At 34.2% G+C, this 16,858-nt stretch overlaps 2 protein-coding genes across 2 annotated transcripts; both read right to left on the bottom strand.

Moving 5' to 3' along the window:
• TRIADDRAFT_59629 (uncharacterized protein) lies at window positions 1-10,166 on the bottom strand (the record flags this gene model as incomplete). The annotated part of the gene is made up of 21 exons (XM_002115522.1): window positions 1-137; window positions 393-462; window positions 540-652; window positions 801-915; window positions 992-1,069; window positions 1,155-1,218; window positions 1,351-1,406; window positions 1,510-1,561; window positions 1,631-1,710; window positions 1,818-1,889; window positions 1,991-2,047; window positions 2,165-2,339; window positions 5,009-5,208; window positions 5,288-5,455; window positions 5,577-5,663; window positions 5,738-5,841; window positions 5,991-6,084; window positions 6,242-6,966; window positions 9,051-9,096; window positions 9,556-9,600; window positions 10,095-10,166. 21 exons carry the CDS (start codon window positions 10,164-10,166, stop codon window positions 1-3), a joined length of 2,610 nt encoding a protein of 869 aa, XP_002115558.1.
• Window positions 10,167-14,031: 3,865 nt separating this feature from the next.
• TRIADDRAFT_2641 (uncharacterized protein) lies at window positions 14,032-16,858 on the bottom strand (the record flags this gene model as incomplete). The annotated part of the gene is made up of 12 exons (XM_002115521.1): window positions 14,032-14,073; window positions 14,203-14,331; window positions 14,423-14,496; window positions 14,560-14,681; window positions 14,811-14,906; window positions 15,000-15,081; window positions 15,185-15,296; window positions 15,373-15,443; window positions 15,555-15,630; window positions 15,729-15,840; window positions 16,146-16,238; window positions 16,803-16,858. Coding segments are annotated over 12 exons (1,065 nt in total), but the record flags the coding sequence as incomplete, so codon positions are not given.

The raw sequence follows: 16,858 nt of genomic DNA, 5'->3' as shown, positions 1-16,858 counted from the left end.
TTATCCTACATTGGGTTTTTCACGCTTTAATTTGCTGATATTGTCACGAGCAGTTTTAAAATTTGGGTCTATTGAAAGTGCTTTCTTGTAATAAAATTCCGCCTGCGTAGGGTTTTGGTTTAAATGATAAACAACTCCTATTAGGAAATATTAGTAAGGTGGAAATTAAGCTTCATGCTATGTCATGTTAATAATCATAAAATATTACTTTGCATAATGGATTGAAAGCTAGTAGCATCATTTTAACAGATTTATTTCCATTTTTTACCATAAGTATGCACCGAATTAAATCATAGGTTTTAGCAAACACCATTTTATATATTTTGCTATAGATTATTTATACGTTTGTTTGGTTCTTAATCTTGCAATAACTACATCTAAATAATGTTTACCTAAATTAGCGTATAATGCGGGATCATCAGGATGACTCAACATGGCCAGTTCGAAATGATGGATTGCCTCCTATCGTAGTAAGTAGAAATGTATTATCAATATCTACAGGCTTAACTTTAACTTGGAGCGATTATACCTTCTCTTACCTTGTATTTCTTTTGCTTGCCTAAAACATTGCCTAGTAAATGGTGCATTTCTGAAAAGTTTGCATTTTCTTGGATTCCTCTTCTGGCATATCTTTCAGCTCTTTCCAAATTGCCTGTAAACAAATGATTTGAATGGATTACGGATAATATATTTCGATACTTAGTGCCGTAGTATCAGGGCTGACTGATAGCGAATTATAATATGCTAATAATGCCGAAGGAATATTTTTTGACTTTATAAAATCCAAATCTACACGTTACCGGTGTTGAATAGCATTAGAACCAAATTATTCCAAGCTAGTTTATGATGCTCTGTTTGTGAAATGGCCTTAATAAAAGCGGCTTCTGATTTACTCAATTCATTAGTAGCTATATACTGAACATATAAAATTAAAAAATAATCAAATCACGTAATATTTAACTAGCAAGATGAGGACTTAAGACTGACATACCAAATTTCCCAAATTATAATACGCATCGGGATAGTATGACCGATGTACGGTGGCAGTTCGAAGGCTATTTTCAGCTTCCTAATGTGGAATAATGATCAGATTAGGTGTCATAATTAAATATACGTTTCCTGATCCGTTTATAAAATGCCGGGCCACTCTATACCTTGAACTTTCCAAGATCTGATTGAACGATGCCTAAATTCATCCATGCAGCTGCAAAGTCTTTCCTGTATCGCAAGTAATTTTAAATGTCCGATTAAGCTATCTTATCACTTTCTGCTTGATTAGCTTGAATATGTCACTACTAGATTAGATTAGGTAAGAAAATAGTAAAAGTAGCAATGATTGCTCAGTTTAACCTTAGTTGGACTGCTCTTTTTAGGTATTGCTCCGCTTCATCGAAAGCTTTCCGATCCTATCAAAATGAGTCAATCGGTGAAATACCCTTCATGTATTAGAATATTTCGATAGTGTGAAATCATCAGGAAGACATCATCATTTTTACTGTGGCACTGTACCTTTAGTAAATTTCCTAAATTATTCAATGCTTGTTCATAATTTGGCTCTAGACTGTAAAGATCCATGGACGTTTTATAGCGACTCTTAATATATCCAAATGATTGCAATTAAAATCATTACCTGATTGCTTTGCGATAATATTCTTCTGCCAGTAGTTCCTTACCAGAATCGCTATATACTTTGCCGATATTATAATGAACCTTTGTACAATTAAAACACCCAACGATAGCTTGATGAATACTTTGATGCTCTTTTGACAAGTTAAAAATTAAGCAAAGTATGACCAGAGCAAATTGGATATCCTTACCTTGGCATTAAGTGGACAAATATCCAATGCAGAAACAAAGAGTGCTTCACTATTCAGCCATTGCGTATTTCTCTACCAATTGCAAAATAAGATTAATAGTTTTACTTAATAATTAATTGTTATTTCATAATCAGAATCTTTCTCTTATACAAAAATCTACTACAGTGAAATACCTTAACAGTTTTACATGTATATCCGATTAATAATACAACAATTCCAGCCAAAATTGCCTATTAGAATTGACCCCAAAAATGTGTATTAGCGTAAAATTGTAAGAAAGAATTTCACACCGCATTTTATTGTGCAATATCACCATTTGAAACTTTGTTAATCTAGTGCAAGTTTACCTTATTTAAACCTTCTCTCCGACTTAAGACACAAAATGAGTAAGTTAGCAAAATACAGTAGCCAACGCTGGGCAGATACAAAACTCTTTCAGCGATGACAAAACCAACTCGAAATAGAATATTGGACGCAGGAATAAATGGAATAATTGCACACGCCAGAGATATATTGATCAGTCTTGCACATAGATATGAAAAGAATTTATTGTTAGATTCAATATCAATAGTTTTAATTATCCTTTAGTAGTAGAAGTACTCTTGAAGATAAATAAAAAGCATAGGTAAAGTATCGATCAGAAATAGTTTTGAACATATCAGCGATATAACAGCGATGAATCGAATCAGTGATAAATTTGAGAATTGGATTGATATCAATTCTCTACAAAAAGTTTTCAAATTTTAATAGAGTGTAAAAGTGGGGGTGGGGTAATGTTATGCACCCTGAGATTCGTCTATACTATTCGATCTTGCATACTTATCACAGTAGCATAAAATTAGAGGTTAAAATGGATGATGCTGTACTACGCCAAATTGCATTATTAGTTCTATCCTAGAATGAGAGATCGTGATCATTTGATTGCATTTATGCTGTTAAAATGATGCTATACTGCTAGTGAAGTGAAGCAAAATACCGGAGGGAGTTACAAACTACGTAATAGAATTCATAATTTAAAGCGATTTTCCTGGTTGGCATCATGGGACTCACAAACTGCGACAATGCATAATTTTTGCTTTCTTTACGCTACAGAACTCTTAATTGTTAGATCTTTTCTCATATTGGCAAGAAGAGCTTAAGAACCAAGCTTATTTCTTACTGTAGAAAAAATATGAATATTCCGTTAAATATTATTTAGTCAAAAGCAGACGTATGGGAGCGTAATCGCTTTTGCTATACAATTTCTTCTTCAGTTAAACAACTTTGCAAAAATCAGTAGGCGCCCTTTTAAAATTATTTTCCGACTACAATTAATGCTAAAACTGCAGGTAACGTTTGATGCAGCTTTGTTTATGATGTAATGGAGAATTTATGCGCCTGATCAATTAATTATCATTAATTAATTAATATTGTATCATCGGCACCAGGCCTAATAAACAAATATTCTCTAGCTTACAATCAGTAACGACAGTTGTTAATCGCGCTTGTTACACATTCTGCTTTTCAATTTAAAATTGTGACAATTGAACTATTTTTTTAGCATGAAATTGATTGTACGAGTGGAAAATCACTCTTACCCGCATTTTATTCTTGAATTGAAAATTTGTAATAATGAAAAATATTCATTAAGTAAAATCGGTGTACGAATGGCCAGTTACTCAAGCTATGCAAGTTATTCCTTATATATTAAAATGGTGATGTTTTAAAAATAAAATTTCTACTGTATCGTTAGTTGTTTAATGCTCTTAAGAATGCCGAGAAACAATTTCACTTTTCAAATTAGAAAAGTAAAAATAAAAATTTTAGTAGTAAACAGTTGGGATGGAAATTAATACGATCCTTGCATCGGTATAATAGTAAATAAGAAAATCGTCAGTCATTTCAAGATAGATTATCGCTATACCAACAAACAAAGAAAAAATACCAGATGATAAGCAAATACGATAAAAGGATTGTATACGATCTAAGTTACCAGTGGAACAAAATATTGAAAGAAACGCCTTCAGGCAAGTATGACTAAAAATGGAAAATTTTTTGCTAACAATTAACCATAAGGTATTGTGTAAAATGAAAAACGAATACGAAAACTTTCTTAATACAAAATCCACTTCATTGTCAGAGAAAGAAAATTAAATAAAAAAAATTTTGTCATAAATTCGCAAAGATTTGTCAAAATCTTTGCCCTAAATATCGGCCGTCTTGGAAGCCTTTGTATCATGTTTTGATGATTTTCACGCTATTTCTTCGGTGTAATAATTAATATCTTTTTCTAACAAAAAGGGTGCTAGAGCCGCTTTTACATGCATGGCATGTTCTTGAATATCATTTCCAGGGTGGTATTTTCTTTTATTGTCAGCGATTATGCCTTAATTTAGTATCAGACTAGTTAGAGAACGAATCTTCTAAAATCTAAAAATAGCCATTGATCATTCTAACTTAAAAACTTCCGTTTTACTTGGCCATAGCAAAAGAATGCCTTACAATAAAAAAGCAATAGTTTTACATTCTTTATCATGACATCTATATCGTGGAATATAGAAAGTAATTAAACTTTAATAGTCAATATATTGAAGACTACCGTATAATTTCCCTATCAATCATCTTCAAGACTAATTCTTGAATTTCCCTTTCGAATATGCTTACTCGCAATAATGTAGCTACAGCTTTGCAAACTTAATCGTGCCATTAATAAGGGACACGATAGATGATAATTAAACTTAAATAATCTACATAATAAATCATTTTGAAAACTACTGTAAAATTTCCCTTTAGAATACGCTTACGAGATAGCCGCGGTTTTACAAGCTTCATTGTGCCATCAGCGTGGTTAATATAGGTAATAATAAAATTGAAATAATCCATAAACCTTGCTGAAGGCTACTGTATGAGCTCCTTTTAGAATAGGTATCGTAGCAATCATATCACTACGGCTTTAATAATTTCATAGTTCCATCAATATGGCTCAAAAACTACTGTTATTAAACCCTAATGAATGCATACATCTTCTTGTAGAGTGTTGTATGCCACTTCTAATTCTTGGTCGAGTGTATAGGTTAGAATAGGATCTATACATAATTTCTTTTTCTATTTTATTGACGATGTTGACATTGGTAAAGGAAATGACAACCAATTGGACCTGTTTGGACGAGCTTTTTGTACTTTACATAGAGGAAGTTCATACATAGACCTACCTGGAACTTGGTTTATTAGAGCTGCAGTTAGAGCAAATTACAATCGCCACGATAATCCAAAATAAGACTGGAAATAGACAACGATAGTCGAAAACAGTCTTGATTAATGGGATGCAACCCATAGACCAGTCAAAGCATAGCCAATTGGGGCTAATTAACAGCCATGCATGAATGGTGTAGATATAGTTGTAATTAAGCATCTAAATAACATCGAGTTAAAGCATTACAAAAAATGGCCGATCTTGTATTCAAATAATGACTTATGATTGTGGAACTTACACGAATGAATCGTGATTCTTCGAAGGATGCTGGATTATCACTGGGACGGAATTGGGGTGGTCCAGATTTCATAATTAAATAGCGAAAGTATATAGCAGAACTAGTCCCCAATAGAACGAATAGTGCACGATAGAGTAAAGATCGAACCCATGAGTTTTGCTTCTCGTTCTGCCATAATGGAAATGTTATTATTCAATGAGAAGTACAGTGTTTGATGGACAATGCTATATGAGGAAGAACCTTGACAAATCGATAATATAATTTACCAAGTTTCAATAATAGAACTTACCATGGAAGAGTAGCTGGAAGAGGACCGAAAGATTAGGAAAGGATGGAATCGGCAATTAATAAGTAGATCATAAACTAGACAAAATCCCTAAACGAGAGAAAGAGAGTGCATTTAAATAATCCTTCTCCTCTTTCAGGTTGTCATCAATCACTTTGTCTTACCATAATAGTAATGCCTTGCTCTTTACACAGCATAGCGATTGCTGCAAAGATCAACGTTAAAATTTGATAACTCCATTGTACACGTTGTGGACGGCCATCTTCATCTACGTATTGATAGTAATCAAATATCAATCAATCATGCTTGCATGAATTATGTAAACAACGTATGGTGATGTCTCTTGACTACTAAGCGAAATGGAGATGATGTAACATGTCCAAATGGAGTATTGAAAAGAAAAAGAGATGGTCTTACCAAATTCTGTTTGTAGGCTACGTTGATAGGACGAGAAAGCAAGAAAATAAAAGATGGCTGCTAATAACTCTGCTCGACCCACGATACTAGCCACCTAAGGGCATAGGCAGGATGTCGAAGTGAAAAGAAAGCAATTCATCGGAAGGAAAAATGGTAGATAGAAAAAGGATTAGTATCGCGCAATGTCATCAATAAAAAACAAGGATGGAATTATTATTTTACTATCCTAGGTTGAAAATAGTTGTACTTACACATTCTGTGTGAATTGGATGAATCGTAAATATTAAGGCTGCTAGGAAAGGAGCACGTAAAGGCGTTGAAATCGTTTGGCCATCATGACTTTGCTGACCGTGTGGAAAAGGATGGATACAAGCGGTAAAGAGCGTTCGTGCGAAAAAATAATATTGGATACAAATGATAGCGTGTAAAATAATGTTGACCCAATGGAATGCTTGAGCATTTAATTTTCCCATCATCATCGAATTCAATTTAAACGATAGGACAGTCAATGGACGATAAGATTTATGACTATGAATAGAATCGATTGGTGTACCCCAGAAATCATGTTGAAATAGCGCGGAGAAGGATGTATTGGGTAAAAGATCTTGATTGCCAGTAATGGCTTCCACGTCATCAAATACAAATTCACCGGGCAAGCTATTGATGTAGCAAGCGATGGCAAGACATGCTATCAAGCAACAAGCATAAAAAGTATTGAAAGATGGAAGAGGTAAACTAGAATCGAATGGATCAACAACTTGTAACTTGGAGGGATCTTGTTGATGATCATTTTTCACTTTTTTACCCATGATAAATGGTTTCTTCTTACGATTATTACTCATGGCGTTAATTTCCTCCTCATTAACGCTAGGCAATGAGACAATATCGTTGAGATTGGAATCGCTTTGGTCGATTGAAAGCGTCAATGATGGCCAATTAAGGTTAGCATGGGGTGGCCATTGCTGTCCAACATCAGCTTATCATAATCGATCAATGGTATGCAGAATAATTAGCCAAGTTAGTTTAGTTACACGAGAGATTGTCTCAATGTTATCGTCGTTTGGACAAGACTGCGACAAGATAAACAACCCATTGGATTTACTTCATATCGTCTTTCTACAGTACTGTGTACTTTTCCACCCTTTTGTCTCATCGTCGCCAACTTGTTGGCCTTAACCGAAGTTGTCTGGGCCCACGCTAGTGGAAATGGCCTTACGCATGCACATTCCTTGGCGTGACTTGTTCCAATTTTGTCCTGTTACTTATTTTGGAACGATTTTAATCAATCATTGGATGTTATTGTTTCCAAGTTGAATTAATCATGTGTTGTATTGACACGAGTGTTCAATTGGATATGGATGTTTTCCTCATTAAGAATAGCCTACAAGATGGATTACTATCCGTAAGCAGCATGCAATTGCTTTGCTGGAAGATGTTTCTCTTATCGATGGTATCCATGTTATCAACAAGATGATGATAAGGCGATAACATTATGTTGAAAAAGATTTCCCTCTATTTCATACTGATAACAAGCAAGACGATAATAATAATTAATCAGTCAATTAAATTGCCTATACGATGGAAGGCAGTACGAAGACGGACTACGACAAAAATGTTTATACCTTGTTTGGTCATCATGAATAACAATAAGCTTAAGTCAATAGTGTAACAATTGACTAATTGGAGCTTGTTAAATGGATGCGATGTCTAAACACATCCATTGATGGAACGTTTACTGTCTACCGTGGATCGTTTAGTTGATTGGTGTTACGGTCAACGATCAATTGATTGGCGCTATTTTTACCCTCTGCCTACTCGTCTCTCATGGTCGATAAGCAGAGGATGAAATGTTGATCTGGGCTCTATGGGTATAACTAAATAAAGGATTGGGGCTAGTACTGGATGACCATTTTGCTTCATGGTCATTTGTCTTGATGCTGATGAGCCCGTCGTAATCTGCGATTGTAGTTTGAGTCAAAACACATACCGTTAACTACAGTAGAGTCATTAATTAGTTGAAATCATGATGACAATCACGAAATGTACTGTACTGTTAGTACTTTAAACTACAGTCTACTGTACATAGGAAACGAAAGAAAAGCTAGAAAAGAAGGCACAAGCTAGGTGAACATGAATGTGACCAATGGCCTGTGGATTTTCTTCACTATGACCAAAATTGCTAGACGGCTTGTAGGATGATACAAACTAAAATACAGTATGGGTAAGTGGGCAAAATCAAGATGGCGCATAAGCTGTAGGGGTTGACTTGATACAGGACAAGTATAGTACAGTACTGTCATGTACTGTACTGCACTACACGTCCACAAGACTGTCCATCTGTACAGTACAGTACAATGTACTGTACTGTAGTGAATCAATCGTACTGTACGTACAGTACAGTGTACTGTACTGTACAGTGTGAAGCCTGGACAAAATTCATAGTAGTCCTTGTACTCTAGCAATGCACCCATGCCGACATAAGCTTTCCTTCCAATCGCCTCTATAGCCGGTGTATACTATACATTGGTGTGCATTCATTTGCAGAAGTATTGTCATCGCGGAGAAGAATTCCACGACGGCTAAATCCACTTAACCAATGCTGTCGATTACAGCTCATGGAGGTGGTAATGGATGTTGAAAGAGCAACTGTGGAAGCAATGCAAGCATTTTCAGCAATGTCTACGTAAATACTTTAAATGAATCTTTGCTGGTGTTGTTTGGTATATGATTGAGCCATCGTTAACCACAAAATGATCGGGGCTATAGGCCAAGCTCCAAACGGTACAGTTAGTCATCATTTCCTTATTGACTTGCTGGAGCCGTTGGATGCATTGACGTCAGTCAAGATGAATGCATGGACAGTATGCGTAAATCAATTTATTTGCTTAACTGTGGCTGTACTAGGCCTATAGAATCAGCCAACGCCTTGACGACAACTAGCGCAGACAGACAGGAGAATAGCGCTTATTCAAACACTTGCATGGCAGCCTTTCAATTCATTTAGGATTAATTTTGCATCAGCTATCCAATCATAGCTCATGAGAGCTGTGGCTTACTTACCGGTACGCCATATGATCACAACATGACTTTCTCGACGAGATCTATCCTTCCATCAATGGATACCATCAGGTTGATGAGAGGAAAGTGGGCAATAGCATGCTGACGATACTAAAATAGCAGTCATTATCCATCATATCATATCCACAGTACGGTAGAATCTCCGTTCATCAGCTCGCCATCATGGAAATTGCTGGTAGAACAACGGATGCTGGAGCCATGCTAATCTAGTAGCGGCGGACCATCTGCGTCACTTGGCACGCTGACAATTATTCATGATGATTTCCCATAATTTGATCGTGCATTGGTTTATCCCGTGATAGCATCATGACAGTGGCTGTCAAGAATGGCATACGAGGAATGAGTAATAAAAATTCTTCTCAATGGATAAACGCCTACGGTAGAAATTTTTCTGACCCTCTGATCATCAATTTAAACCATAACTTTCTCGTAGGTACTGTACGAATTGCCGATCGTGTCGTTGTGTACATGTTTTTGTCAATCATACCTGGCATAACATCCCATTATCCTCAACGTTCATATGGCAGCAGAACTATCAACGCATCATTCCATACCAACTTTCAAAAATGCCTGTTGTTTGCATTAACTTCTCATACGACAGTTCACAATGCATTAAGATGCAATTTAAAACCGGCCACAAAATGATTACGATGCTATAAAGTATTTAACCTTGCATCTTTGACTGCTTTAGATCCAAAACGCACAATTTTGATTTGACAACCTTAGTTGTGTACACTATTAAGCTACAACTGCCTAGCATTCGATAAAGAAAATCAGTTGTCGTAGCTCCAGTTCTGCACTAATTAGATATGTAGTCAGTAAAGAGGAGCCTTACATACTAAGAATTAACCGAATGTGGGAGTATTTACAAGCACGGCCTTGTATATGGATACGATACGTATGCATCATACGTGTTTAAAAATTTTGTAGACTATTAAATTTCTAAAATAGCTGGATGATGTCACAGTTTAAAGCTAGCAAACTCATGTTGCTGCTACTAAAAAATTGACCCGAAAAGATGCATACATATGTTAGTACAACAGTCTCCGATTTGACATCTCCACCGGCGCCGGATAAAACATGTTCCATTACTTGCATGTTCTCGTGTGACGCGGCTCTAGACCTTCAGCTTTTTGCTTAGCTGTATAGTCATATCTACCGCCAAACTATAACCGTAATTAGGATTGAATTGAAAATAGGAGAATCGCACTAGTTCAATCATTTAGTATATTTGAATCAGTGTACATAGTGAAATACATAGCGAAATAATTTCATCTTTACAGGAAGAGACAAGAATCATGATGTGGTAGAAATAATAATATTCATTGCTAATCTTACCTCCCTAGATATACATCTTGCAACATGGTCGATTTAAATGGCCAATTTTCATTGCAAATTTAACTAAGCATTCAATTCTATATTTATAAGTAACACTGAACATCATTTTTAGAATGACGTAATAGAATAGTTGATAATGATATTTGTCGCTAAAATAGCGTATAAGACGGATATGATATCAAATTATTGCCTAGATTTATATACCAACAGTTTCCTCGATTCCTCATTTAATTCTTAAAAGCAACATCAAAAAATTCGACTGTACACGTGTATAGCTTATGTTATGCGAGACCATCATGATGACTACGACATAGGCAATATTTAGCCCAAAGATATTTCACAATTCATTTTCTCATACATTAAAAAGTATTTGCAACAGTGTTCAAGGGCGTTGCAGCTTTGAAGCCACATACCTTATGTACTAGTGCGTTTTTTACTTTGAAAATGTGACGTGAGATACAGCCATACGAGTATAATAAAAAGCTACGATATTAAAATTGAATATGCAGTATTACATCTTGTATCGGCAGTTACTGTTGCTATACTAGCATCCTTATAAAACAGCGTCATTTAGAAACTAGTCGGTACAAAACAGGTTTCGAACTCGTAATGGTTCTTGGCCTATACCTTTTAAACTGCGAGTCTTAGTATGTGAGAATATCATACGTTATATAAGCAATGCAATTGTACGTTCGAATGCGACTGTCTACTAAAACGACTGATTCAAGTTTATTGTTTACGTCGTAGTTTATTCAAATGGGTAAAAGCGATTTGTATACCTATGTAATATCTCCATCAAGCAATGATATATCTTGTTACCTATCTTTCACGAAATCTTTTATTCAAAACATTTCACACAGTCTCTAATGCAACATGGTCGATTTAAAATTGACCACATGTCGGTACGATATTATAGCGATACTAGTATAACTCTAAACTAGGCCGAATTAAAGTTGAAAAAAAACTATTATAGTATACCATATTAAATGGTTGTTAGAAACGCAATTTACGCTAGAATTTTAGAGTGAAAGACTAATAAGGTTATGTATAGTTCTAAATTTTCTCAATTTATACGTGTATCTTACAAGCTGACATGTATCTTCCACGTTATAATTTTTGTAGAAAATAAAGCACATCATTTTGATATCACAATTAACATACATACCAAATAACTTGATTTAAGCAAGTTTTAGGTATCAAAACCAGTATTAGCAACACTGATCAAAACAATAACTTATCCTTTAAAGGCACGCTACAATTATCTTATATCTAAATGCATTTATAGCAGCTGTACATACTTGTATTGCCAACAATGAGTGTGAAGCAGTCCTTTCGTAAAAATAAGCTAGCTTTCTGAATAAGGAGCCTAATCTCAGTTATTGCATTAAATAGAAAGCACAAATCCACATCTACGTATGTCTACGTATGCATATGTTAAAGCTATTTAAAACAAATCCATATATTTATGACAAGCTCGCCGTAAATATATTCGAAAATAATTTGCAATCTTCCTGGCATTATGCAGTCTCTATGCACAAGGCTAACGGTAGAAATCACAATTATAACCACGTTCTCTTAAACAATATCAGCGTTCAATACCTTTAATTGGCATAAATTCTATAATTATATCGTCGTTGTAAATAGGGATACTTCTGATTAAACGTAAGTATCATGGGATGTTTTCGTGGGAGCTGCTGATGTTACAGACACTTCATAGGTTTTTACTTGATTTACGATATCTATCTTTTTGGCATAGATCATACTCCAGCGTTCTCTAGCTTTCAGTTGGTTTTGAGCTGCTTCTTCAGTACTTTTACTCCTGCCATAGTTGTATCTACCTTCAAACTTTTGCAACAAAAAAGGTCACAATTAAATTAAGGATTCAGTGTAAAGTTGGTTGTTCCTTAAATTTTTATTCAATATGGACAGCATTGTATAAATTCTAAGTGTAAAAATGTTAGACGAGGTCAATCATAAGATTTAACTGAATTTGATTGCTAACCTCTGTAGATATTCTTCTTTTCATTCTATATTTGACCTCTGATCCTGTAAAAGATAGCGATACATGAAAGTCGTAAGGTATTTCCAACTAATAATTGATATCTTCAAAACACGCTTAAACGCTTAATACGTCACCTGTTGATTGCTGCCGTTCAACAGTCACAGCCGTATGAGAACTCTGTCCTGGAGCTGTTGATGAACTTGCTTGCTCAGGCTTACTAGCCACCATGGTACTCTCCGGTTTATGTTTCCGAGGCTCTTCCTCTGGATTACTCTGTAAACTCATCTGTAAAGTCACAGTAATAGAAATCATGCTGCCATCCGCAACACCAAATGAAATTCAATAATAATTGAATACTTACTAATGCTATCTGAACATCTTCACTATCATTTTGTTTATCGTGTAGGCCAGTTAATTGGAGAAGTGTAAGAGAAATATAAAAATTCGTTAAACATTTTCAATTTGAGATTAAATATAGAAAGAATAATTTTATTGATGTAAGGGAATAATATAGACTGAAAATATAATTATATAAAAATGCAGGTAAAATTACTCTTCAGTTCCTCCCTTTCTGACCGATTTCATTAATTTCTTAGCAGCGTCTCTGCATTAGAAACTCATACTTTATAATTAAGTACATTTTAGAAGCGCAAAGACTGGAATTAAATAATACCCAATACTTAATTGATTAATTTAAATAGGTTTCTGCTAATCAAACTCACTGATAAAGCAATTTCTCGTAGTGGTGGACTATGTCGAAATTTCCACATTCAGGATTTCGTTGCAAAAGCTTTTTAAAGTATTTATCATCGTAATAATTCCATATGTTCTGTAGACCATTGAAGAGCCAAAAAAAAAATAGGTAAATTAATTGTTCATGACATTCATAATAAACAAGAAAAATAATTATTACGGAAATGGTCATAATTATGCATTCATCAGTCATGCAAGATGTAATTTGATTGGCTTTAGGCTTGCATGTAATAATTTCATCAAATTGAAATAAATGCTTTATAGTTAGGTGATTGCTTTTTAATTGTGAAATTGTAACTGCGAAAGCCCGAGGTTGTTGATGCAAAGCTACGTCAGGCTTTGATACGCTTATAGGATATATATTCCCTTTAAAGTCATGTATTTACTTTCCATGATATTATTGTAATTTGGTAAACAGTCCAAATACGTAAGCATAAATATAAAAATCTAGCGCCATCGGTATTTTATGGTATTATAAGTTATATTATCAAAGATTTCATTTCGTAAAGTTCTTGTCTTACATGTTTGTTCTACTGTTACAGTAAAACTAATTTTAGATCGTGTAACTTAATGATTACAATCTAGCATGCCAACATTCCAAAATTTTGATAATACAATAAATAGATGTATTTTCATTTCTTACCCTTAAGGAACTGTCAGAATAATGGCCAGTAATTTCTTCTATCCCTGCCTTAATATGATTAAATACCTAGAAGAAATATAACTTTATGCTTGAATTGTTTTCTCATCAAGCAAGTTTCGCTTTACAAAAATACTGTTAATTTCGTTAATACAATACTTCATTATGTGAATGAAAATTACATCAAGTTGGATTTGTTCATTGATTGTAAAATCCTTGGTCACTTTCCTCTTGACGTGTAGTAGGTTAACTAAAGGTTTAATTGTGCTACCCTACAATTAAGAAATTGTTTTACACAAACCCCATTTATCTTTGTTATTACAGTAGTACTTCATGATATATCAATAAATACGATATCGATGATGGTATCTCGTTGATATTACTCAGTTAAAGGACTCTACCTGTATAAAAACAGTAAATAGAATGACAACTAAAGCCGTCGTAGTCATTAGATCTTTAGCTGGCACTTTCTCATGATTGAGCAAGACAGCAAGTGAAAATGCTACAGCTCCTCGAAGTCCGCCATAACTCTAACGTCGGTCAAAGAGATTCAATTTTAGATTCCTTTCTATTAGCTCGAATTCAAAATAATGTAGAGCAATGCTTCTATATAAATCTTACCATAATAAATTGATCAACGATATCAATTTTATGGTGTCTATATTTATTGACCAGGAACGTAAAGATCACAACACCTATATATGATGAAATGAATTCAGGAAAAAAGTATCTATGAATAAGATACTAGGTTTTCTTACCCAAAATTCGGAATACTAGGCAAAACAATAGAGTCCAAAGAATAAAGCCAATATCCCAATGATGTTTAACTTTAAATAATGATAGACCAAGGAACAAGAAAATAATAGATTCCGCGCTAGAGCTAAATGAAAGTATTTACAATGGAAACAATAATTATATCAGAGTACTGTGTCTGTTGACTACGCTAGACAGGGGCTTTTTACATTAGTAAATAATTAAGATAAACAGGTGATCAATTCGTTTACTTTACCTTAATGACTTTAGAAAGTACTTTAAGGTTATAAGTGACCCATTAGTTATGTTGGATTCAGCGTAATGTTTTAAAGCTAGCCCGCACGTTGCAATACTACGATATTAAATAATGCGTATTGAGAAATTTGTTAGACAATTATCATGAGTCTTTGCAATTGAGAAGTCAAGGAGCTTAGATATTTTTTACCTCATGATACCGGACCATTCAAGCATCTCTGCTGTAAGGTAAGACATATAAGCAATCACAAGGATAAGCATTGGTTCCAAGACTGAAAGTAAAGCACACAAGCGGAAGGATTGGTTAGGAAATAGTGAACTTAATACTTAGATGCATTTGACTTATATAATGCAAATAAGCAAACTGTAATATACTTTCAACATGGCGAGTATATTTAGTGAAAAATGCCGCCAGCATGCCATAAAGCAAACCAATAACAATCCCACCGATACTGACAACAAACATGGAAAAGATGCCGAGAGCAACCTAGTAGAAAGAAATATAGTTAGATTAGAATGTAAGAATGGTGTAAGAATGGTATCAGTTCTTGGTACGTATTTACCATCCCGCCTTCGATAGTAGGCAAAAGGCTTAATGCGTACATTAACTTATATAGTACCACAGTAACAGCATCTAGAAGAATAAATTAACATGGACGTATAACATAGTATCAGACAATAAGATTACTTGATCCATTTGAAAAGCTTTAACGTGTTACTCTAATAAAATTCAGACAAAAAATACCATTAAGTAATGATTCCCCAAATACTAAAAAGTATAACTGCTCATTGACGTGGACGTCATCAAATACTGCAATTACCTAAAAATGGAATGAATTGAAAGAATGCAATAAGTAATTTAACTATAGCTAGAGTACAATGTAAGCGATGAAACGATGATGCATAACAGAGAACTTACTGCTACTGGATCTACAGCAGAAATTAAGCTGCCAAATACCAGACTGTGCAGGTAAGTCATGTTACTAGGAGCAATTCCTGTTAAGCCACCAACAACACAACCAAATAGCGAACTGCCTGTAATTTAAAATAAGTTACAGAATTGCGAGATTGGTAAGAATTACATAAATCACAAAAAAAATAAACTGTAATCCGATATTAATTTCCAAGAACTAAGTTATTTTTTAGGGAGTAATTTTAGAATAGATTAAAAACAAAATAGATAATGGCACCGATAAGTTCAAAATAACGGACGAACCGATTGCCATTGCATTAAATAAAGTCCCCTATATGATCAAACATATGATAGAACTTAGTTTCGAGAAATAGTAAGCAAACTCAACGTGATAAGCATTGACTATTGCTGATTTAATATGACCAATAACTTACAATAAATGCAAATAATAAGATAGTGCCAAGATTGCTAAAGAAGACTTTGTTATATAGAAAATATCCAGATTCCAGCATGATTCTAGATTTATTAATAAAGAAATGTCAGTTTACGGTCGTTATATATATACATTGGTCACCATGAGGGTTTTATCATCTGAAGGTGAATTCGTACTAAGCAATGTTCTACAGAAGTAGTATTAGTTAAACTGGAAAAATGTTAGAAACAATTGTTCTGGTCAGATAAAAAAATTTAAACATTAGGGCAAGTCTGTAGCTATCTTGTGAGTATGATTTGGCCCTTAAAATTATTTGTCGTAGGATTCAAGTTGGAAATAATATTAATTATTGCAGCAGCAATCCATCATCAAAAATTAAAAAAGTACTTTTAACAGATGCTACAGACGATGCTGAGTATGTGAAGATATGATAGATTAGTGAGTGTATTTCTGAAAGACCGTCTACTTTAAGTCGGAGTCATTACTGCAGTAAATCCATAGATTAGTACTAGAACGTACTGAAATTAGGTCAATTAGGGTAGAGAAATTCTGATTTACGAATATTAAATAAATTAAGTATAATACTCGCATGTATTGATGGATGCTACATTTTAAGCAATATCTAATACCTATCAATCCATACTTACGGCGGTAGTAGGAACTGAAAGAAAATAGTTGTTTCCAAGGAATATTGTACATTGAA

The sequence above is a fragment of the Trichoplax adhaerens genome, genomic scaffold (assembly GCF_000150275.1).
Source record: "Trichoplax adhaerens TRIADscaffold_11 genomic scaffold, whole genome shotgun sequence".
NCBI lineage: Eukaryota > Metazoa > Placozoa > Uniplacotomia > Trichoplacea > Trichoplacidae > Trichoplax > Trichoplax adhaerens.
The sequence above is the reverse complement of the archived record's forward strand: the minus strand, read 5'-3'. Positions and strand labels throughout refer to the sequence as shown.